Source organism: Neolamprologus brichardi, chromosome 11, assembly GCF_056152115.1.
Source record: "Neolamprologus brichardi isolate AB-2024 chromosome 11, ASM5615211v1, whole genome shotgun sequence".
Taxonomy (NCBI): domain Eukaryota; kingdom Metazoa; phylum Chordata; class Actinopteri; order Cichliformes; family Cichlidae; genus Neolamprologus; species Neolamprologus brichardi.
Genome location: NC_142114.1, coordinates 30,645,687 through 30,669,733, shown reverse-complemented (window position 1 = coordinate 30,669,733; position 24,047 = coordinate 30,645,687). Strand labels below are relative to the sequence as shown.

The 24,047-nt window shown below is 41.1% G+C and overlaps 2 protein-coding genes and 1 pseudogene across 2 annotated transcripts; 2 read left to right on the top strand and 1 right to left on the bottom strand.

Annotated features, from left to right (window-relative positions):
- Positions 1-7,727: 7,727 nt before the first annotated feature.
- Positions 7,728-10,555, top strand: LOC148100738 (uncharacterized; annotated as a pseudogene).
- LOC118455332 (uncharacterized) lies at positions 10,354-14,544 on the bottom strand. Its single transcript, XM_087848014.1, is given in 9 exon segments — positions 10,354-11,257; positions 11,364-11,582; positions 12,269-12,536; positions 12,747-12,835; positions 12,941-13,004; positions 13,007-13,088; positions 13,374-13,598; positions 13,601-13,672; positions 14,443-14,544. Coding segments are annotated over 7 exon segments (636 nt in total). The 3' UTR covers positions 10,354-11,257; positions 11,364-11,582; positions 12,269-12,534.
- Positions 14,545-15,667: 1,123 nt separating this feature from the next.
- On the top strand, positions 15,668-19,128 carry LOC148100737 (uncharacterized). The gene has a single exon (XM_087848562.1). It carries the CDS (start codon positions 15,697-15,699, stop codon positions 18,742-18,744), a length of 3,048 nt encoding a protein of 1,015 aa, XP_087704688.1. The 5' UTR covers positions 15,668-15,696; the 3' UTR covers positions 18,745-19,128.
- Positions 19,129-24,047: the final 4,919 nt, after the last annotated feature.

Genomic DNA, 24,047 nt, shown 5'->3' with positions numbered 1-24,047 from the left:
CAGCTACAACTCTACTAAAACCTCAGCCAGTAACAGGTCAGCCAACTTTTGGACCGTCCAGTTGTCCGTATGACTGCCGCAGTACGTGCATCACATTTGTGCACTATCAGTGCCAAAGACTGTGGAGTGAGGAGCTGTAAAGAGAAGCAGATGCTCTGTTTCTAAAAATGTTTTAAGCTTGTTTCAAAGATTCTGTACTGCAGCTTTAAATGTTCTCCAAAAGCACACAGACACTTATCAGTGTTTCTCAAACTTTTTACAGTGTGGACCTGAGAAAATGTCGAGCTCTCCTAAGGACCACTATGAAAGCATGAAACTCATAAATCTGACAACACAAAATTAGTATTATTAAAATAGTAAAATTAGTATCTGCAGTAAAGATTTTTTCATACATTGTATACATTCTACCACAGGCAAAGTTGCCTCCATTTTTATAGTTTTAATTAATATTTTGTAATAATTTATTCTGTTTTGGGAGTATTATTGTATGTATCCCAGAAATGCACTCAGTTTACCTTTTACTCACTATGAGCATCATTTATTATTCTCCTCCAGTAATTAAGTATATGTTGTTTTTTTTTTTTATTCCAATCCATTCTTCTTTTGCAGCATTTAAATAACCTTTATCAAATCTGATGGTTTTGTTACAGACTTTTCAAAAAAGTGTTTTGCTTTTCTTTCACAAATGTGGGATTAAATTGTGTTAAAATGTACAAAACAGTGATGTCATGTTTTGTGACGAGCACCCAGGCACAGAGAGACTTGATGAATTTAAGAATCTCATGATTTAATAAAGAAATTTGCAGACTTGCACAGAGATGGTAAAATTATGATGAGTGATAACAGAGACGAAGACAACAGACGATGAGGACAGAGAGGAACAGGGGTTTAAATGCACCAAGGAGACAGTCAGAGAGAACTCGGGACAACTGGAGACATTTAAGGATGCAGGGACTGACAGAGACAGGGAGGACGTCTCATCGTGACGAGTAAAGTTTACCTTGCCTGGCTGGGCAGCTCTCTGGGTGCTCAGCACCCCCAAAGCTCTGATCCTAGAATCGCCCCTGATTTGGAGCCTCGCTACCAACCGACAAAGTTATCGCAGAGAGTGTGTAAGTGTGTAAGTTCATCTCTGAATGTTTGTAAAGCATTCCCACGTTGAGCTTAACCGATATATGGAGCGACTGCCTCCCCCTCCCTCTCCTGTTGCTGCTTCAATCATGATCAATGATCAGCTGATCGTCTCTCTTCTTTGTTTTTGTCTCACTTTGCGCCTGAAAGAGGAAACCAGCGGCTGAACAACAGCAGCACGTTTAAGCTTGATAAGCTGTTGTTAGAATTTATTTAATTTTACTTTCTACACCAGGATCTTTTTCTATGCAGCTGACGTAACTGTGCAGGGGCGGGTCTAGCATGGTTTAGCCAGGGGGGCTGGGTTAAACCATGCGGGGGCACAAAGACATACTTTTCTTTCTTATTTTCATTTAAAATGTCGAGCTTTTAATAAATAATTATCTGAATCTTACAAAGTTTTAATCTGATGTAAAATGTATAGAAGTCCATTACTGTATATATTAACTATTAAGTCTAATATATGTAGCCCTGTCTGCAATTATTCAGGCTTGCAGTATAAAGAAAAAAGTCTACTGTTATAAAAAAATGGTTAAAATATAAATAGTTGATAAAAGGTTTAAAAATCACATGCTTTGGTACAAATGTAATTTCATTTACAGTTAAGAGTCCAATAAATAAAAGGGTTTCATGATTTAGAGTTCATTTCCTGTGCAGAATCAATATGTCGGGGTGTAACCTAAACTTATTTACCTATCTAATGTCAGTTATCTTAATGTTGTATTGTAGTTGGTTGTTTGTGCTGACGAGCCAGTCAATGTCATTCTTCTCTGTTATGGGGGCGGGACGAGTGGTAAGGTTTGTGTGAATCTGTGGGAGCGGACACAGAAGCTAAGTCCGAAGAGAGAGATGTCATAAGGCAAACGTGGTGTGGGTTTTACATCTAAGAGTATCATTGAGGTCGACTACCCGTGGTCCTGATATTTCTTATTTGTGATCTGCAAGAGGTAAATGAGTCTGTGTGCCTTGACATTTGTACTGTAACTATTCGTTATAGTGGTAAAATGGCGCGATGTGTGATGCTAACTAGCGGCTTGCTAATTAGCGCAGCTTACCGCGTTATGTGCTGTGATGCCATGCTGTATGTTTAGCTCTGTGATTTTCAGTCAAAGCATGCTAATGCTAAATCGTTATGTGATAGCATTTGGTATTGTAGCTCAAGTGTTTTAATATGTTTAGAAGCCGAGGGACGCTCTGAAAGGAGAGGGAGAGAGAGGTTTCTGCCCGGATGGACCCTGCTGTTTTCTCGCCCCTGACTGTCTTCACTACTGGTGAACTAACTGCCCGTTTCTGATTGCCCCACTAACAAACTCATTGGACTCGTGAGTACTAACTGGAACTAAAGTGCACGTATTTTGTTTATGGCTCAGTTTGAGTGAAGCGGCCATCAGTTTTAGGCCTCACCGCACCCGAACTTCGAATCAGGCCTGCAACAAGCACCGTGCGGCAGGTGTAGTGTGGACAGGTTAAAGTGTGTGTGTGTGGGCCCACTGTTACAGATTTGGTTTAAATTGAGAAAAGTGTGTAGTTGTAATCAAAGTTGTTATCAAAGGTTGAAATTCATCCCTGTTAAAGGTGTGAGCTGTTGTAACTGAAATAACAGTTGGCACATAAGAGAGTTATTTTGTTTTGATAATCTTTTATTTATAATCCATGTAGTCACTTTCACAGTATTTTTGTTTGTTTATTTGAATTCAATTCGTTTTATAAAAGTAACTGTTTGTTTTATTCATTTCTTTGCTGTCTAAATAAATACCCGGTGAGGGATTTAATTTGTGTAAAATACAGTTGTGGTGGTCCTTATTAATTCAATTAGAGGGTATCAAGTATCATGATTAGTAGCACTACGAACCCAGTCTCATTGTACTATATACTCTAGCTTTACCATAGCTACGTGGGACCTGGGTTACATATATACTCTGTTAAGCTACTTTTTCCTTTGGGAAGGTACCATCTGTGCAGTCTGCAATTCTGTTGAAGAAAGATGTTGAATCTATTTGATCTATTTAATTTAATCTATTTGAATGCACCGCTGTGTGGACAGCTACTCTGGTCTTAATGTGGAGTTTTATCAGACTGTGAAACAGAAAATATTTGATCTGAATTGATTTTGAAAATGACGTCACACAGCTGTCTCGTTGCTTTCACAGATTTTTCTGTGAACAGATGAGCAGCAGAAGTTTTCAGCATTTTACATTCAGATGTTTCACAAACTGTTGGATTGTCTGTCTGGGATTTCATAGCCGGTCATGTGACTGCTGTCCCGCCAATCAGCTTCACTGTATGTGAGACGTCTTATTGTTTAGCATTAAACTTCATGTTGTCTCAGCCTTTATGATGTGTGTTACTGGCATCAAATTCAAAATAAGAGCATAAAAATGAAGCAACTGAAAGTTCTGACAGGCACAATAAAATATCAACAGACTTTATTGAATAGAGTTTACAATGAAGATGGATGCAGAGCCATGACTGTAGTTTACAGACTCAAACAGCAGCAGAGACATTTCTGAGACAGAAAAATGTATATTTAATATCATAATAGAGCATAAATGCCCGACTCGCTGACATATACGGCATATCTACTGTTATATTGCTGGGAGCTCATTTGAAATATAAAGTATGAAGTCAAAAAGCTCAGACATCAGGCTGCTCTGAACACTCAGCTTCACCTTTTTCTCCTCTTGAACTTTCATATGTAGAGACAGGATATCATGAACATTTATATCTGAGACACAGAAGGTCCGCTCACCTGCTCACCTGCAAACTTTAGCTTCACCAATCAGAAGAAACAAAGAAGCATAAAACATCAGACACTCTGTGATCTGAGCTCAGGATAAAGAAGGATGATTTCCAACTGTCAGTCATGCAAAGCTACGCTGTTACAGTCCAGCAGTCAGAGTACAGAGATGGAAATAAGTTGAATTACACAGCAGATCATCTGAGGAACATCAGCCAATAACGTTCAGACTAAACCGACCCACAGTCTTCCTCCTCACAGTAACCGGCTGTCTCCTCCTCTCTGTGGAAAACCTTCCCATCAGGCTGCGTCCTCCACCTCAGCTTCACCTCCTCTCTGATGCCTTGCTCCACCAGCTTCTCCCTCACCTGAAACACAGTTTTCACACATTAACAGAAGCTCCTCATTTATCAGCCGTTGTTTCTGTAGTGAGCAGAAAACGTTGTTCGTGCTGTTTCTGGGGGAAATGAACTGAATGAACTGGCTGGGGATGAAACTGAAGAATTAGGCCTCGTTGCCTGTCATTGGTTCACTTCGTCTCCTCACAGTAATCTGAAATTAAATCTTCAAGTTACCAGTTAAAAAAAGGTTAAATAATACAAATGGTTGGGATTGCATTAAACGAGCCCCGTATCTCTGCAGCTGTGTGCTGTCACGTGTCCCTGAACCTGCACAGACTCACTGCTCTCTATCATTTCACAGTAGTTATAGCGGTCTGTTCCTTGTATCGGGGCCCGTGTGACCTCTGACCTGCTGCAGGATGGATTCTTGCACTGTGGGGTCGTTCAGGTCTGCAGATCCCGCCCTCAGCTGAACCTTCACTGACCTCGAGACTGAAGGTTTGACATCTGCAGAGAAAGAAAAGCCCGATGAGCCCAGGAGGACCAGACTGTGCAGAAACACAGAGGACAGACTCACTCCTAGACCTCTACAGGTCTACCTAAAAAATCAGTCAGACATCTACAGCTCATTCAGAGCTCTGCTGCTCGAGTCCTCACTAAGACCAAAAAAGTGGACCACATCAGTCCAGCTCTGAGGTCTTTACACTGGCTGCCTGTCCGACAGAGGAGAGACTTTAAAGTTCTGATGCTGGTCTATAAAGCTCTGAATGGTTTAGGACCAAAATACATCAGTGACCTCCTGACCCAGTATGAACCTTCCAGATCCCTCAGGTCATCTGGATTTATTTATTTTATTAGAATACCAGACAATGAATGTGTGAGATTATGAAATAAATCAAACATATGAATAACATACCGACACGATGAGACGTCTGTGCAGCTGTGACACTGTCAGAACTCTTCATCTGATATAAATGTCATCCTCGCTCCTCCTCCCACGTCCATCAGAGACTTTGTAAAAGTGGTTTTAGAAAGTAGCCCAGTGTTCATTAAAGTGCATTTGATTAAAGATGCTCAGAGTCGTTAACTGAAGATGACTTATTCAAAGTTATTACAGATGCAAACAGACTGACGTCTGGCAGAACGGGCTGTGAACTGGAGCTAGACGAGGTCACGGGCGTCGAACTATGAAACTAGGACTGAGGTTAAACGCAGTAAACGGGCCGTTCAGTTTCAGGCTTCAGTGTCTGTGAGAGGAAGAACATGCTCCTCCTCCTCCTGACTGGAGGTCAGCGTGTCTGCTGCATCATCAGCAAAGATGGACGCACTTGGAAATGTTTGTGTCTTTATTTGAATCCAAGGCCGAGCTTTGCTTGCTGTGCATGTGTTTGCATGGATACAGCGCTGATTCTCTGCCCGACCACTTCAGTGTTGGTCTTTATAACAAAGGTGACAGACTCAGGTTGTTTGATATAAGCCTGACAACAACCGCAGGAAACAGGAGGAGGACTTCTCCATCTACTGTCTGTCTCATTATTAGTGCTTTATACAGGATGAGAGCTCTTTAAGGACAAACTGCAGCACAGCATGCTTGAGTCTGCGTCCTCACCGCAGTTCGCGGGCCAGATATTTGCTCAACCGTCTGCTCGGTGTTTCCTGAACCGTTTAAGTACGTTTGGCTTCACAGCGACAAACAGACGGAGCTTCGGCAGAAACCTGAACTAACTAACGGACCAAAGAGCGCGTTAAACGCGACCTCACTAACGTCACGTAACTTAGCCGAAGGGTCGCTAAACGTGACTTTTTAAGACTTTTTATTACGCTAACATTTGTTCCGCGGTATATTTGAAGTGAGATAAAAGCCCAGCGCTTACTTTGAAGACGGTATTTCTGCGCTTCACTTCGGCCGCCCGCCATTTTTCTTCAACCATTGACTCGAGAGAGCTGCCCGGCCAGGCAAGATAAACCTGTCTCTGTCAGTCCCTGCATCCTTAAATGTTGTCCCGAGTTCTCTCTGACTGTCACTTTGGTGCATTTAAACCCCTGTTCCTCTCTGTCCTCGTCGTCTGTTGTCTTCGTCTCCGTCATCAGTCATCATAATTTTACCATCTCTGTGCAAGTCTGCAAATTTCTTTATTAAATCATATGATTCTTAAATTCATCAAGTCTCTCTGTGCCTGGGTCCTCGTCACAAAACATGACATCACTGTTTTGTACATTTTAACACAATTTAATCGCACATTTGTGAAAGAAAAGCAAAAAACTTTTTTGAAAAGTCTGTAACAAAGCCATCAATCTGATAAAGGTTATTAAAATGCTGCAAAAGAAGAATGGATTGGAATAAAAAAAAAAATACATATCCTAACCTTAATTACTGGGAGAATAATGAATGATGCTCATAGTAAAAACTAAACTGAGTGCATTTTTTGGACAGAGATTAACTTGTATAATGTATACGATGTATAATATAATACAGATACATAAAAAACACTCCCAAAACAGAATTATTACAAAATATTAATTAAAACTATAAAAATGGAGGCAACTTTGCCTGTGGTAGAATGTATACAATGTATGAAAAAATCTTTATTGCAGATGCTAATTTTACTAATTTAATAATGCTAATTTTGTGTTGTCAGATTTATGAGTTTCATGCTCTCATAGTGGTCCTTAGGAGAGCTTGACATTTTTATCAGGTGGTACACACTGTAAAAAGTTTGAGAAACACTGATAATTGTATGTGTGCTTTTGGAAAACATTTAAAGCTGCAGTACAGAATCTTTGAAACAAGCTTAAAACATTTTTAGAATATAAACAGAGCATCTGCTTCTCTTTACAGCTCAAAGGAGCTTGCAAAGAAAAGCGTCTTTACCTCAGCCTTAGAGGGAACATGTTCCCTCTAAGGCTGAAAGGAAAAAGAAGGAACACACACATGTAAAATAATAAATAAATCTTAGTTAAGTCAACAACAGTTGCAAAAGTTGAGAAAACTCAAATCTCTTGCATCATGTTGCCTTGAAATTTTAAGTTTTCTCAACTTTTTCTTTTTTACAGTGTATATATATCATAACAATCTGACAATACTATAATATTGGCCATATTATATTTACATTACCACAGTGAGATGATTTTAGTCTCGTGACCAACATTAGCTAATTGTTATTTACTAACTAATCTTAAATAACTGTTCAGTACAGAAATGAAGCCCAACAATCATGTTTTACAGTCCTGTGGTCTCAGCCTCAGATACTCAACTAATCACAGTGATGTCATGACAAAAATGAATGACCAACAAAACATTTTTCTCCTTCATTTCTGTCAAACAAAGCTGTAACGTTTCTCGTGGTTAGTATCATGGTTGCTAGGCAACCTGAACAGCGCGACGAAGGCTAGACCGTCCCATTTCACAAGCCTCTCACTTCCGCACTTCTCGTACTTATAGTACGCACCGTACGTAGTGCGCGTACTTCAAGCGTGCGGTCTCTTAATTGGGACACAGCCGCAGTGAATCCTGGGATATGGTGAGCGCGCGGCTTCTATCCGTGTGCTCGTGCGTTCTGTGTGACGTCACTGGCAGATCAAAGGAATTAGCTTCTGCTTCGATCGTCACAGCCACGTCACACGCAGGGAAAGCCTTAAATAGGGGCTCTCACACAGAAACATTACTGCTCATCTGTTTGCAAATGTTCAACAGTCGGCGTTCTCCCAAACAAGGAAATTATCCAGCGGTTCTCTCAAACCCAGAAAATCTAATGTGCGATACAACCATGTCAACACTCAGTGTAAATGACAATTCAGTCGTGGTCACACCAGACCAGATTGTGCCACCGATCAACAGGTGCTTCGAAAGGCTCTCTGGAGCTCAGTGGAGCGTGATAGAAGGTGGCACATGCGACTCAGGCGTCCGAGCGGTGCTCGCTGATATGATTTGTGAAATCATTCAGATCGCCTCTAGCACAATCCTCAAAAATGCCCTTCCTGTTATTCAGGGTGGCATGACGAAGGAGGATCCGGAGCCTTCAGGTGCGGGGAAAATAAGCCCGTCCCTCGGAGTCTCCATCTCAGCCGCCATCGCCGGCGCTCTTAACGTCCCGGAACAGCGACATGAGAGTGCTGACGAGCTGACACGGATGGTCAAGGAAGAGATCTCCGAAAAGGTCAGCTCAACGGTCAAACTCATTAGAGAAAGCCCCGATCTCCCGCAAGACCCCGCCGTTTATGTCAGCGGCAAATGTAATAATATTAAAAAGCTGCACCGCATGGTTTGCCACGCTACCTCGTGCCTTAAAAGGCATGTAGCGCGTAAGCTGCGCTGCCGGTGCGCGTCGAGCGGCTCTGATTCCGGTACAGAAAGTACGGATTCAAAGATGTCCGTGCAATCAGCAATCACAGAGATTTCTGTGATCCTGTCATCACGCTCAGATGGAGAGATGACAGATAAAGATGTGGACGACTCTAACAGTCAACATCTAACAGAAAAGGACGAAATAAAACGAGCCGCAGGAAGCCAAAGTTTCCGAGCTCCAACCCCAGTAGAAGCGTTTGCAGCTGACATCGTAAATGAGATAACTGGCAACATGGATGTAAGCAGTGAAGAACACTGTGAGAGGTGTCACTTACCCAAACCTGCCTTTAATGCAGGATTAATTATCAACAAGATGAGAGACTTCTTCTTCAGACTGTTGCCTTTCACCCCTCGCCCCGAGCTCGAACGCAAACAGCGCTTTTCCATGTTTGCGAGAAAACAATTTGCAAAAATGACAAAAGAGCTGAGAAAAGTAATAACGGCAAACAGAAATTTTTTTGTTTGTCTAAAAAACATTTTCAAGTTCCCCAAAGGTGGCACAGTGCCCTCTGATAAAAGCATGGTTTCCAGCCGAAACACACTGCTCCGGTACATACGTTCCTCTCCCGTCGACTTTGACGCGATTAGATCAGACGTTAATCGGTTATATGAGAAATTAACTAGTGGGGGAACCAGAGATTTTACTGTGGAGTTAACGGCAAAAATGTTTGATCTACTTATGACGGATCGACTGTATCAAGTCCCCGAACCTGTAATGGGTAGATCCCTGTCTGACACTGTCATCTCCAGGACTCCACAACCAGCACATGGATCACAGCGTCCCTTTTCTGCCGAAGTCCTCTATGTGCTCGTAGAAGACGAAGTAGAAAAGTTTGTCCAAAAGCTTTTACTCTGGGTGGAGAACGACAACCAAGATCAACTGATTGAGGACAATATTCTGAGGCTGTGGAAGACATCCAGAAAATTATTAAAAGAACAAGGACGCCAACAAAGGAAAAAAGCACGGATTCAGATGGCAGTGGAAGAGAATCTGTTCCATTACCTGTAACAGCAAAATCTGGGAGCATTACCCCAGAAAAATGCTCTCAGGCACCTGATCAGTCACGTCAGACACCAAAGTCTGGGAGCATTTCTCCCCAAAAACGCTCTGCCAGTGTTTCAGGCTCACTCAAGGATTCCTCTGACATGTCAGAGATGAGGTCTGTATCAGTGTCATCTTCTGATGCTGAGAAAATTTCCAGTGACCTCGCCCTTATCCTCATGATGAGAGTCATCAGAAAATCAAAACCTGCAACTCAACACTTTTTTGCCAGGGCAGCATGTACTACAAAAGAAGTAGACGCGGTCCTCAAGCGTCTGAGAGATGTGATGCAGCCTGAACTCAGCAGCACAGAGTCTGCCACAAGTCTGATGAATGACAAGAAAAAGTTCATCAAGAAAATGGCCAAATGCCTCATCAAGGAGTTTGGCTCCCCAGACAATGTGTTAAAGGCTGCGATGGCAGATGATGCGTCTTTTGATGAGGCTCTGATAAAGCATCTAAAAATGCTCCTCGGAGTCATCCCCAGTCCTCCCAAAAAGTCCAAAATTTCCAGGTTTTTTTCAGCGTTGGGAAAAACTCTGGGAAAACCCTTTAGGTGGTTCACTAAAGCCAGAGATGATTGAAATGACCATCCTGGCTTTTCCCCGCCGCCCTGCTTCTTTTAACATCTTGAAGCAGAATTTTAGCACCAAATCCAAATTTTAACAACTGTAGTTCACGCCATCTCGTCTCCTTTTTGATTTCCATCCCCCCCAACCGGTCGCAGCGGATGGCCGCCCCTTCTGAGCCCGGTTCCGTCGGAAGTTTCTTCCTCTTAAAGGGAGTTTTTCTTCCCCACAGTCGCCTCGTGCTTGCTCAGAGGGGGATCATTTGATTGTTGGGGTTCTCTGTAGTACTGTAGGGTTTTGACCTTACAGTACAAACAGGGAGGAGACTTTGTGATTTGGTGCTTGATTATGCTAAAAATCTAATTTGGCATAAAATAAAAATTTTAAATAATCAAATTTTTCAATTTTTCCAATATATATATATAATGTTCTGATATAATCCAGACAATACATGAATTAAATTTTTTAAAGGTAACAATTGTCATCTTCAACAAAATGTCAACATTTAACAAATGTGCAGTTGCATGCGAACAGAAAAACATACATTTTGGCAAATATAGCATCCAGGTTATACAATTCTGTACCTTGGGTTTAAATACGAAAATCAAAAATTTCAGCCAATCAGTTCATATTGTCTGACCTTTCCACTGCATAGGCATAAAAATGGTCAGTCCTGATAAGCAGTGTATTTGACAAAGATGCCAAATGAGGTTTCTCACCTCTGTGAACAGAGACTCTCTACATTTTGGACAGGTGAACATTTTACTTGCATCCTTTAATCTGTGCAATCAGCTCCAGTACTTTGGTTTTCCTTTGGGTGGACAGCGGCAGTTCATAGACAAACTCAAAGGAAGGTGAGGACGGAGCCAAGTGGTGCTGGATAGGACAAGTTACATACCCAGTACAGTTTGAAAAGCTTATCCAAGCACACGTCAGGCCACCATTCAGAGAAATGGTTACTCTGTCATTCTTAGCAACAATGATGTACTGCCTGGTTGCCCTCTTTAGATCACCGATGCATATCAGCTGGGGTTGGTGTGTTGTGGATGATGCTTCAGGATCACTGCAAAGCGATGCAATACTTGTTCCAGGCTTGGAGATGGGGAAGATAAAGATAGATTTTTAGAGAAGTATTCAGTGAGGTGTAGACAAATGCTTTCCTCAGGTAAATACCGTGAGAACTTTACTGAATACATACCAGTGCAAAATCAACCAAGTGCGTTATAGCTGATTTAAGGCTGCAACGACTGGCGCCAACTGGTGGGAGCAGGTGTGTTAACACACGGCGGGGGTGGGGGTGGGGTGCTCTTGTTTCCAGGGCAGCTACTGATTTGAGCTTCAGAATGATACTGGCTTCCCATTTTCGCAAAAAGAGGTCCACCTTTCCTCCTGTAAGATTGCCAAACTCCAAGTCCAGCTTATGGAAAGAAAAAAAGTGTTTAAGTTTAAAATGAAGCATTAAATACATTAAATCAAAAGTACATTCTGCCCATTTGGTAGCTGTATGGCTAAAATCAAACTTTACAGTATCACATTTCTGTTACCCATTCCACATCAAGCTTACCTACACAGTGAAACATAACAATTTACTTGGAGTGGTATTTGAATACAATCCATTATTCCTTAATTTTAGCTATGATTTGGGTCCCATCAGACCCTGAGAAAAAATTAGGACTTTTTAGCTGATGTTCAACTTTCTAGCAGACAATTTCTTATTTTGTCTGTCTGCGGTTTGTCCTGTAGAGCTTTTTTGCGGAAAATAGTGCTGCTGAAAGCAGAGTTTCATACAGATTTAGGTGATTTTTTGTAGGGTTTTCACTTCCACGAGCAGCACTTTCTGCATTGTCATTTGATGTCTCTACTATTAGATAGTCATTTGGTGGTACGACTAAGATTTTGGACCATGTGAAAAGTGATGCTCATTGTAATCAGTGCCCAGTGAGTAATGATCCAACTCTGAAGTTATAAAACTTTCAAAATATTCACTAGGAGCTCATAAACATACCTCCAAATGTATCGACTCCTGTTACATACTTTGTATGCAAAACACAACTGAGTGGAGAAGGAGTACATAAACCATTACCAGGGAACCAAGCAACTTACCAGACTTGGCATGTCCAACAACCGTGGGTACTCTCCGAATATTCCAGGCTCTGAGACTGGTGTATGTTTCCTCCATGCCTGACATGATAATTGGAAGGTTCTCAGCTGAGGGCCGCAATAACTTGGGTGACCCACTCATCTGTGCTGCTGGTATTCCCATCCTCTCGCCTGAGCTTCTTGTCTTCACCACAGTCATCTGTTACTTTCCGCTTCTTATAACGTCTCTGCCCCTGGTCGAGATTCCGTCTAATGTTGCGCAGTTTAGTCTCTAGGAATCCACAATGAGAGACTGGATCATAATAATGCTCCTTAGTTAGAAAGGACAGAGGTATATGGGTAACAGCTGAGCAATTTTAACTGAGAAAAAAGGCTCTAATAAATAATTAGATAAAGGTTAAATGATACACAGTAAGTGGGAACAAGTGCAATTTACAGTATGTAGTGGAATTTACATTATTAAAATGCTAAATTTACTTACAAATCCTTCCCCCTGTCCTGCCACTCAGGGATGGAAAAGTGGTGATGATGCTTTTTGCTACAGTTAGCTTCTCTGCACTAAGAGGGTAACTGGAAAACAAAGGTAAACTTTTTTACTTCTGTGCACCTCAACATTTTTAAAGGAAAACATTCATTGCAAAATTTTAACAAAGTACAGTAAAGTGCTATACTTACTAACCACACCTCTCCACCAAATCCCCAATGCAAGTCTTCACAAGGAGCTTCCTCAATGGCACCAACAGGTTTCATACTCCTTAAGAATCTGTGGGGCTTTCCTGAGTGACTTCAGGGGTTGACTTTGTTCTTCTGTGGTAATGGTAGACTGTGTAAAGGCAACACCAGACACTTTACCTCTCTGCAATAATCTTCAAAGTTATGACAGCAAATTTCCACAGAGCATAGAAGCACGAGTTTACTCAAAAAGCTGCAGCAGAATTACCTTAATTACCGTGATTATAACGCAATGACTAAAAGAAATTCTGAATAATAAATAAATTGATTTTATCTTCTAGTTGCTATTTGGTGGATAAATCTGATCCTGACTAATAGTTAATAACTGTTAAAACACATTTCATGACTTAGGAAACTGGAGAAATGCAAAGTGTACCTGATTTTGTCTAATCTCCCCAAGAGAGGTTTCCATCGGTGGCCGTCCGGCTGACAGGACGATATGGAATCTATCAAAGTCCTTAATGTCTACCTCACTGTCAACATCAATATATTCCATGAAATCAGTGTTATACTTTAGCAACCTATCAAGCACACAGCCCATGTGCTGAGCTTGGCTTTGACCTATGATGTCTGTGGCACTGCTGACAATAAGAATTTTACAATTTTACAAATTTCTTTCTCATCTATAAAAGTGGTTACAAGGACTTTGACAGATTCTAAGTTGTCATATGTGTGCTGAAAAAATGAAACACATGACTAAATAAGTAAGATAATTTACATGGTCAAGTTGCTGTTGTTTTTTGTTTTTTTTAATAACACTGACTATTACTTCCTCACAAGTTCTGCATAAAAAAGAAACTATATCAGAGCATGTTTCCAGCAAGAAGCCTTAAAAAAGAATGTGCACATAATTTAGTTAATCATACTAGATGCAAAAACTGCTTTAACTGCTTGAAAAAATAATTATCTCTGTCAATATGAGGTATATTTCATGTTAACGTTACTCAGTCTTTATTCCTATTCTGTGCTAGTAAACGAATGGTCGCGGTGATAACTACATTTGCTCTATTCAGAGCTAACGACAATATTGTCATTTTACTCAACACTGCTACGGTTAGGTGCCGACTCTGGCGTTGCTCATAGACAACAAAATGCCTGTCGGAGCCGCTAGCCAACTACCACACTGGTTCTAAGAGCAATTTCTGAATACTCTAATACATAAATAAAGTAAATAGATAAATACATGAATAAAGTAATACATAAAAATACTACCAAAACACATTAACTCTAATGAAGTATGGCACGAAAGCCAAGAACTAATAATAAAATTAAGAGTAGGATATGTTAGCAAGACTGTTACATTAAGGTTAGCTAGGTATAGTTAAGCAGTAATTAACTTAAACTCAAAACTCCTACATAACTCCTATATTTTATATAAATTCACATTCTTCCAGAAACCCGGCATATTTTCAGTACATTAAGATAAACTGGTAAATGATACTTACTGTAAGGTCTGACAACATACTAGGCGACGTAACGTCCATCTTTGCCTCCTTTGTCTCAGTGGCGCGAAAGATAGCGCCCCCTTCCCGCCGCTGGTATGTCATGTTGCTGGGCAGATTTTGTTTCAATTTTCAGCATGTGTATTCTTACTCATTTAATTTCCTACTTTTGCTTCAATTGTATTCACATGTTACGGTCAAAATTAAGCTTGTTATTTGTGGATACTTCTGCTTATAGTATAGCCATAGCCATTAATTGGTATGCCACACATATTGAGAAATAAAAAAATTAATCCTCTTTCAGAATTTTAGTACACCATACACAACTTGGTCCACATTACATTATAAAATGTTTTATTTGTTGAAAGTAATGAGGAAAGGATTATGGAAAACAAACAATAACTAAACATTTTATTTATTCAGTTAATATAGTTATAATACATTGTTAATCTACAGTTTATTTCACTAAACAAAGGGCTAGCATCAAATTACTGAGCTGCTAATTTTAGGTCCTGTTGTTAGATTCTGAAAATAACACACAAAATGTGTTAAACTGTGCAACACATCAAGTGTGTTAAGCGTTTTACACATTTTTTCAATGTTTACACATTTTCTTACACATGTTATGTTAAAATTCACACAAAATGTGTTAATAGTGTAACAACACATTTTTTGTGTCATTTTGTAACACATCCTTTCTAAGAGTGCACATGTCGGCAAAGTTATGTGACATTAGTGATGTTCAGACTTTCAGCATTAACTTGGTTATATATATATATATATATATATATATATATCACAATAATCTGACAATACTATAATATTGGCCATATTATATTTACACTACCACAGTGAGATGATTTTAGTCTCGTGACCAACATTAGCTAATTGTTATTTACTAACTAATCTTAAATAACTGTTCAGTACAGAAATGAAGCCCAACAATCATGTTTTACAGTCCTGTGGTCTCAGCCTCAGATACTCAACTAATCACAGTGATGTCATGACAAAAATGAATGACCAACAAAACATTTTTCTCCTTCATTTCTGTCAAACAAAGCTGTAACGTTTCTCGCGTTAGTATCATGGTTGCTAGGCAACCTGAACAGCGCGACGAAGGCTAGACCGTCCCATTTCACAAGCCTTTCACTTCCGCACTTCTCGTACTTATAGTACGCACGTACGTAGAACGCGTAGTGCGCGTACTTCAAGCGTGCGGTCACTCAATTGGGACGCAGCCGCAGTGAATCCTGGGATATGGTGAGCGCGCGGCTTCTATCCGTGTGCTCGTGCGTTCTGTGTGACGTCACTGGCAGATCAAAGGAATTAGCTTCTGCTTCGATCGTCACAGCCACGTCACAGGCAGGGAAAGCCTTAAATAGGGGCTCTCACACAGAAACATTACTGCTCATCTGTTTGCAAATGTTCAACAGTCGGCGTTCTCCCAAACAAGGAAATTATCCAGCGGTTCTCTCAAACCCAGAAAATCTAATGTGCGATACAACCATGTCAACACTCAGTGTAAATGACAATTCAGTCGTGGTCACACCAGACCAGATTTTGCCACCTATCAACAGGTGCTTCGAAAGGCTCTCTGGAGCTCAGTGGAGCGTGATAGAAGGTGGCACATGCGACTCAGGCGTCCGAGCGGTGCTCGCTGATATGATTTGTGAAATCATTCAGATCGCCTCTAGCACAATCCTCAAAAATGCCCTTCCTGTTATTCAGGGTGGCATGACGAAGGAGGATCCGGAGCCTTCAGGTGCGGGGAAAATAAGCCCGTCCCTCGGAGTCTCCATCTCAGCCGCCATCGCCGGCGCTCTTAACGTCCCGGAACAGCGACATGAGAGCGCTGACGAGCTGACACGGATGGTCGAGGAAGAGATCTCCGAAAAGGTCAGCTCAACGGTCAAACTCATTAGAGAAAGCCCCGATCTCCCGCAAGACCCCGCCGTTTATGTCAGCGGCAAATGTAGTAATATTAAAAAGCTGCACCGCATGGTTTGCCACGCTGCCTCGTGCCTTAAAAGGCATGTAGCGCGTAAGCTGCGCTGCCGGTGCGCGTCGAGCGGCTCTGATTCCGGTACAGAAAGTACGGATTCAAAGATGTCCGTGCAATCAGCAATCACAGAGATTTCTGTGATCCTGTCATCAAACTCAGATGGAGAGATGACAGATAAAGATGTGGACGACTCTAACAGTCAACATCTAACAGAAAAGGACGAAATAAAACGAGCTGCAGGAAGCCAAAGTTTCCGAGCTCCAACCCCAGTAGAAGCGTTTGCAGCTGACATCGTAAATGAGATAACTGGCAACATGGATGTAAGCAGTGAAGAGCACTGTGAGAGGTGTCACTTACCCAAAGCTGCCTTTAATGCAGGATTAATTATCAACAAGATGAGAGACTTCTTCTTCAGACTGTTGCCTTTCACCCCTCGCCCCGAGCTCGAACGCAAACAGCGCTTTTTCATGTTTGCGAGAAAACAATTTGAAAAAATGACAAAAGAGCTGAGAAAAGTAATAACGGCAAACAGAAATTTTTTTGTTTGTCTAAAAAACATTTTCAAGTTCCCCAAAGGTGGCACAGTGCCCTCTGATAAAAGCATGGTTTCCAGCCGAAACACACTGCTCCGGTACATACGTTCCTCTCCCGTCGACTTTGACGCGATTAGATCAGACGTTAATCGGTTATATGAGAAATTAACTAGTGGGGGAACCAGAGATTTTACTGTGGAGTTAACGGCAAAAATGTTTGATCTACTTATGACGGATCGACTGTATCAAGTCCCCGAACCTGTAATGGGTAGATCCCTGTCTGACACTGTCATCTCCAGGACTCCACAACCAGCACATGGATCACAGCGTCCCTTTTCTGCCGAAGTCCTCTATGTGCTCGTAGAAGACGAAGTAGAAAAGTTTGTACAAAAGCTTTTACTCTGGGTGGAGAACGACAACCAAGATCAACTGATTGAGGACAATATTTCTGAGGCTGTGGAAGACATCCAGAAAATTATTAAAAGAACAAGGACGCCAACAAAGGAAAAAAGCACAGATTCAGATGGCAGTGGAAGAGAATCTGTTCCATTACCTGTAACAACAAAATCTGGGAGCATTACCCCAGAAAAATGCTGTCTGGCACCTGATCAGACACCAAAATCTGGGAGCATTACCCCAGAAAAATGCTCTCAGGCACCTGATCAGACACCAAAATCTGGGAGCATTACCCCAGAAAAATGCTCTCAGGCACCTGATCAGACACCAAAATCTGGGAGCATTACCCCTGAGAAATGCTCTCTGGTACCTGATCAGACACCAAAATCTGGGAGCATTACCCCTGAAAAATGCTCTCAGGCACCTGATCAGACACCAAAATCTGGGAGCATTACCCCAGAAAAATGCTCTCTGGTACCTGATCAGACACCAAAATCTGGGAGCATTACCCCAGAAAAATGCTCTCTGGTACCTGATCAGACACCAAAATCTGGGAGCATTACCCCTGAAAAATGCTCTCAGGCACCTGATCAGACACCAAAATCTGGGAGCATTACCCCAGAAAAATGCTCTCTGGTACCTGATCAGACACCAAAATCTGGGAGCATTACCCCAGAAAAATGCTCTCTGGTACCTGATCAGACACCAAAATCTGGGAGCATTACCCCTGAAAAATGCTCTCTGGTACCTGATCAGACACCAAAATCTGGGAGCATTACCCCAGAAAAATGCTCTCAGGCACCTGATCAGTCACGTCAGACACCAAAATCTGGGAGCATTTCTCCCCAAAAACGCTCTGCCAGTGTTTCAGGCTCACTCAAGGATTCCTCTGACATGTCAGCGATGAGGTCTGTATCAGTGTCATCTTCTGATGCTGAGAAAATTTCCAGTGACCTCGCCCTTATCCTCATGATGAGAGTCATCAGAAAATCAAAACCTGCAACTCAACACTTTTTTGCCAGGGCAGCATGTACTACAAAAGAAGTAGATGCGGTCCTCAAGCGTCTGAGAGATGTGATGCAGCCTGAACTCAGCAGCACAGAGTCTGCCACAAGTCTGATGAATGACAAGAAAAAGTTCATCAAGAAAATGGCCAAATGCCTCATCAAGGAGTTTGGCTCCCCAGACAATGTGTTAAAGGCTGCGATGGCAGATGATGCGTCTTTTGATGAGGCTCTGATAAAGCATCTAAAAATGCTCCTCGGAGTCATCCCCAGTCCTCCCAAAAAGTCCAAAATTTCCAGGTTTTTTTCAGCGTTGGGAAAAACTCTGGGAAAACCCTTTAGGTGGTTCACTAAAGCCAGAGATGATTGAAATGACCATCCTGGCTTTTCCCCGCCGCCCTGCTTCTTTTAACATCTTGAAGCAGAATTTTAGCACCAAATCCAAATTTTAACAACTGTAGTTCACGCCATCTCGTCTCCTTTTTGATTTCCATCCCCCCAACCGGTCGCAGCGGATGGCCGCCCCTTCTGAGCCCGGTTCCGTTGGAAGTTTCTTCCTCTTAAAGGGAGTTTTTCTTCCCCACAGTCGCCTCGTGCTTGCTCAGAGGGGGATCATTTGATTGTTGGGGTTCTCTGTAGTACTGTAGGGTTTTGACCTTACAGTACAAACAGGGAGGAGACTTTGTGATTTGGTGCTTGATTATGCTAAAAATCTAATTTGGCATAAAATAAAAATTTTAAATAATCAAAAATACATTCCAACTTTGTTTGTGTTTTTCTTCTGTTGTCAAATATGTAGAAAGTGTTGCACGTGTGATTTTAGTCATTTAGCATCAACATGTAGCCAACATGTGTCTGTTTGTGATCACGCTGCATCTGTTTTTGTCTTATTTGTGTCTTACTTTAGTCAATTTACATCTATTTTGTGGCCCAAATGTGTGGATCCTGTGTGACATTGCTCTGTTTTGTCTTAATGCTTCACTTTGGTTGTTGATGTTTGTGATCATTTTGATTCTAGATGTAGACCTGCCATCTGAAAATTAGCACCTCGCCCACTTGGAGCATTTGTTCTTTAGTCCAGGGGTTAACACATGTTTTCTTTCAAAAAGGGGAAATAGCTCGGTTACTTTACTACTGACCAAAGAAATGATGACATATACAGACAATGATGTAAGCTCTATGTGCAGGCAAATACTGTTTGACACAAATTCAGCTTTTGTTTAAGTGATTTTGTTGATTTATGTTTGTTGCATACGTTATATACTGCCCCCTTTTGGTCAGGAGACCTAGAGGGGGTAGTGCCAGTCAGATGTTTGTGGGTGTTTGGACTTTTAAGGCACTTTGAAGAAAGTTAATGTTCACTTTTAGAGAACGACTGGATGGCTCTAGTAACAGTAATTTTAGCGCTCACAGATCCGACAGTGAGCGGTTCCTGTTACTCATGCAGTCTGAGGAAGCAGCGGTTGAAGTGTTTGTGTATTTATTGATTTCTTTTAAGTCACTGTGTATTTGATGTATATTATGGTTTATAGGTCCTGTCAGCCCTGTGCTGAGAGGGCTGTGCTCATCCACCCGTCCTGTTCTAATGAAGCCAAATTTCAGGAACACCTTCTTTAGATCTGTTCAGTTTTATTTAGAGATGGACCAATCCGACATGACGTATGGGAATCGGTCCGATACTGACCTAAATTACTGGATCGGACATCGGAGAGAAATAAAAAAATGTAATCCGATCCATTGAATATAATGAAAGTACCTCACAAAACTTGCGACATGGCGTGACTCGGCTCATAACCGTAGCACGTCGGAGCAGTATGTGTCACGTGATAGAGCGGCTGTAGCGTGCGAGACCTGACGGCGGTCTGGTTGAGCATTTGGAGTTAGGGCGATTTTAGCCCATTTTTGGGGGTGCTGAAGCATTAATGATATATTTTTATGTGGTTCAGCTACAACTCTACTAAAACCTCAGCCAGTAACAGGTCAGCCAACTTTTGGACCGTCCAGTTGTCCGTATGACTGCCGCAGTACGTGCATCACATTTGTGCACTATCAGTGCCAAAGACTGTGGAGTGAGGAGCTGTAAAGAGAAGCAGATGCTCTGTTTCTAAAAATGTTTTAAGCTTGTTTCAAAGATTCTGTACTGCAGCTTTAAATGTTCTCCAAAAGCACACAGACACTTATCAGTGTTTCTCAAACTTTTTACAGTGTGGACCTGAGAAAATGTCGAGCTCTCCTAAGGACCACTATGAAAGCATGAAACTCATAAATCTGACAACACAAAATTAGTATTATTAAAATAGTAAAATTAGTATCTGCAGTAAAGATTTTTTCATACATTGTATACATTCTACCACAGGCAAAGTTGCCTCCATTTTTATAGTTTTAATTAATATTTTGTAATAATTTATTCTGTTTTGGGAGTATTATTGTATGTATCCCAGAAATGCACTCAGTTTACCTTTTACTCACTATGAGCATCATTTATTATTCTCCTCCAGTAATTAAGTATATGTTGTTTTTTTTTTTTATTCCAATCCATTCTTCTTTTGCAGCATTTAAATAACCTTTATCAAATCTGATGGTTTTGTTACAGACTTTTCAAAAAAGTGTTTTGCTTTTCTTTCACAAATGTGGGATTAAATTGTGTTAAAATGTACAAAACAGTGATGTCATGTTTTGTGACGAGCACCCAGGCACAGAGAGACTTGATGAATTTAAGAATCTCATGATTTAATAAAGAAATTTGCAGACTTGCACAGAGATGGTAAAATTATGATGAGTGATAACAGAGACGAAGACAACAGACGATGAGGACAGAGAGGAACAGGGGTTTAAATGCACCAAGGAGACAGTCAGAGAGAACTCGGGACAACTGGAGACATTTAAGGATGCAGGGACTGACAGAGACAGGGAGGACGTCTCATCGTGACGAGTAAAGTTTACCTTGCCTGGCTGGGCAGCTCTCTGGGTGCTCAGCACCCCCAAAGCTCTGATCCTAGAATCGCCCCTGATTTGGAGCCTCGCTACCAACCGACAAAGTTATCGCAGAGAGTGTGTAAGTGTGTAAGTTCATCTCTGAATGTTTGTAAAGCATTCCCACGTTGAGCTTAACCGATATATGGAGCGACTGCCTCCCCCTCCCTCTCCTGTTGCTGCTTCAATCATGATCAATGATCAGCTGATCGTCTCTCTTCTTTGTTTTTGTCTCACTTTGCGCCTGAAAGAGGAAACCAGCGGCTGAACAACAGCAGCACGTTTAAGCTTGATAAGCTGTTGTTAGAATTTATTTAATTTTACTTTCTACACCAGGATCTTTTTCTATGCAGCTGACGTAACTGTGCAGGGGCGGGTCTAGCATGGTTTAGCCAGGGGGGCTGGGTTAAACCATGCGGGGGCACAAAGACATACTTTTCTTTCTTATTTTCATTTAAAATGTCGAGCTTTTAATAAATAATTATCTGAATCTTACAAAGTTTTAATCTGATGTAAAATGTATAGAAGTCCATTACTGTATATATTAACTATTAAGTCTAATATATGTAGCCCTGTCTGCAATTATTCAGGCTTGCAGTATAAAGAAAAAAGTCTACTGTTATAAAAAATGGTTAAAATATAAATAGTTGATAAAAGGTTTAAAAATCACATGCTTTGGTACAAATGTAATTTCATTTACAGTTAAGAGTCCAATAAATAAAAGGGTTTCATGATTTAGAGTTCATTTCCTGTGCAGAATCAATATGTCGGGGTGTAACCTAAACTTATTTACCTATCTAATGTCAGTTATCTTAATGTTGTATTGTAGTTGGTTGTTTGTGCTGACGAGCCAGTCAATGTCATTCTTCTCTGTTATGGGGGCGGGACGAGTGGTAAGGTTTGTGTGAATCTGTGGGAGCGGACACAGAAGCTAAGTCCGAAGAGAGATGTCATAAGGCAAACGTGGTGTGGGTTTTACATCTAAGAGTATCATTGAGGTCGACTACCCGTGGTCCTGATATAACTTATTTGTGATCTGCAAGAGGTAAATGAGTCTGTGTGCCTTGACATTTGTACTGTAACTATTCGTTATAGTGGTAAAATGGCGCGATGTGTGATGCTAACTAGCGGCTTGCTAATTAGCGCAGCTTACCGCGTTATGTGTTGTGATGCCATGCTGTATGTTTAGCTCTGTGATTTTCAGTCAAAGCATGCTAATGCTAAATCGTTATGTGATAGCATTTGGTATTGTAGCTCAAGTGTTTTAATATGTTTAGAAGCCGAGGGACGCTCTGAAAGGAGAGGGAGAGAGAGGTTTCTGCCCGGATGGACCCTGCTGTTTTCTCGCCCCTGACTGTCTTTACTACTGGTGAACTAACTGCCCGTTTCTGATTGCCCCACTAACAAACTCATTGGACTCGTGAGTACTAACTGGAACTAAAGTGCACGTATTTTGTTTATGGCTCAGTTTGAGTGAAGCGGCCATCAGTTTTAGGCCTCACCGCACCCGAACTTCGAATCAGGCCTGCAACAAGCACCGTGCGGCAGGTGTAGTGTGGACAGGTTAAAGTGTGTGTGTGTGGGCCCACTGTTACAGATTTGGTTTAAATTGAGAAAAGTGTGTAGTTGTAATCAAAGTTGTTATCAAAGGTTGAAATTCATCCCTGTTAAAGGTGTGAGCTGTTGTAACTGAAATAACAGTTGGCACATAAGAGAGTTATTTTGTTTTGATAATCTTTTATTTATAATCCATGTAGTCACTTTCACAGTATTTTTGTTTGTTTATTTGAATTCAATTCGTTTTATAAAAGTAACTGTTTGTTTTATTCATTTCTTTTCTGTCTAAATAAATACCCGGTGAGGGATTTAATTTGTGTAAAATACAGTTGTGGTGGTCCTTATTAATTCAATTAGAGGGTATCAAGTATCATGATTAGTAGCACTACGAACCCAGTCTCATTGTACTATATACTCTAGCTTTACCATAGCTACGTGGGACCTGGGTTACATATATACTCTGTTAAGCTACTTTTTCCTTTGGGAAGGTACCATCTGTGCAGTCTGCAATTCTGTTGAAGAAAGATGTTGAATCTATTTGATCTATTTAATTTAATCTATTTGAATGCACCACTGTGTGGACAGCTACTCTGGTCTTAATGTGGAGTTTTATCAGACTGTGAAACAGAAAATATTTGATCTGAATTGATTTTGAAAATGACGTCACACAGCTGTCTCGTCGCTTTCACAGATTTTTCTGTGAACAGATGAGCAGCAGAAGTTTTCAGCATTTTACATTCAGATGTTTCACAAACTGTTGGATTGTCTGTCTGGGATTTCATAGCCGGTCATGTGACTGCTGTCCCGCCAATCAGCTTCACTGTATGTGAGACGTCTTATTGTTTAGCATTAAACTTCATGTTGTCTCAGCCTTTATGATGTGTGTTACTGGCATCAAATTCAAAATAAGAGCATAAAAATGAAGCAACTGAAAGTTCTGACAGGCACAATAAAATATCAACAGACTTTATTGAATAGAGTTTACAATGAAGATGGATGCAGAGCCATGACTGTAGTTTACAGACTCAAACAGCAGCAGAGACATTTCTGAGACAGAAAAATGTATATTTAATCTCATAATAGAGCATAAATGCCCGACTCACTGACATATACGGCATATCTACTGTTATATTGCTGGGAGCT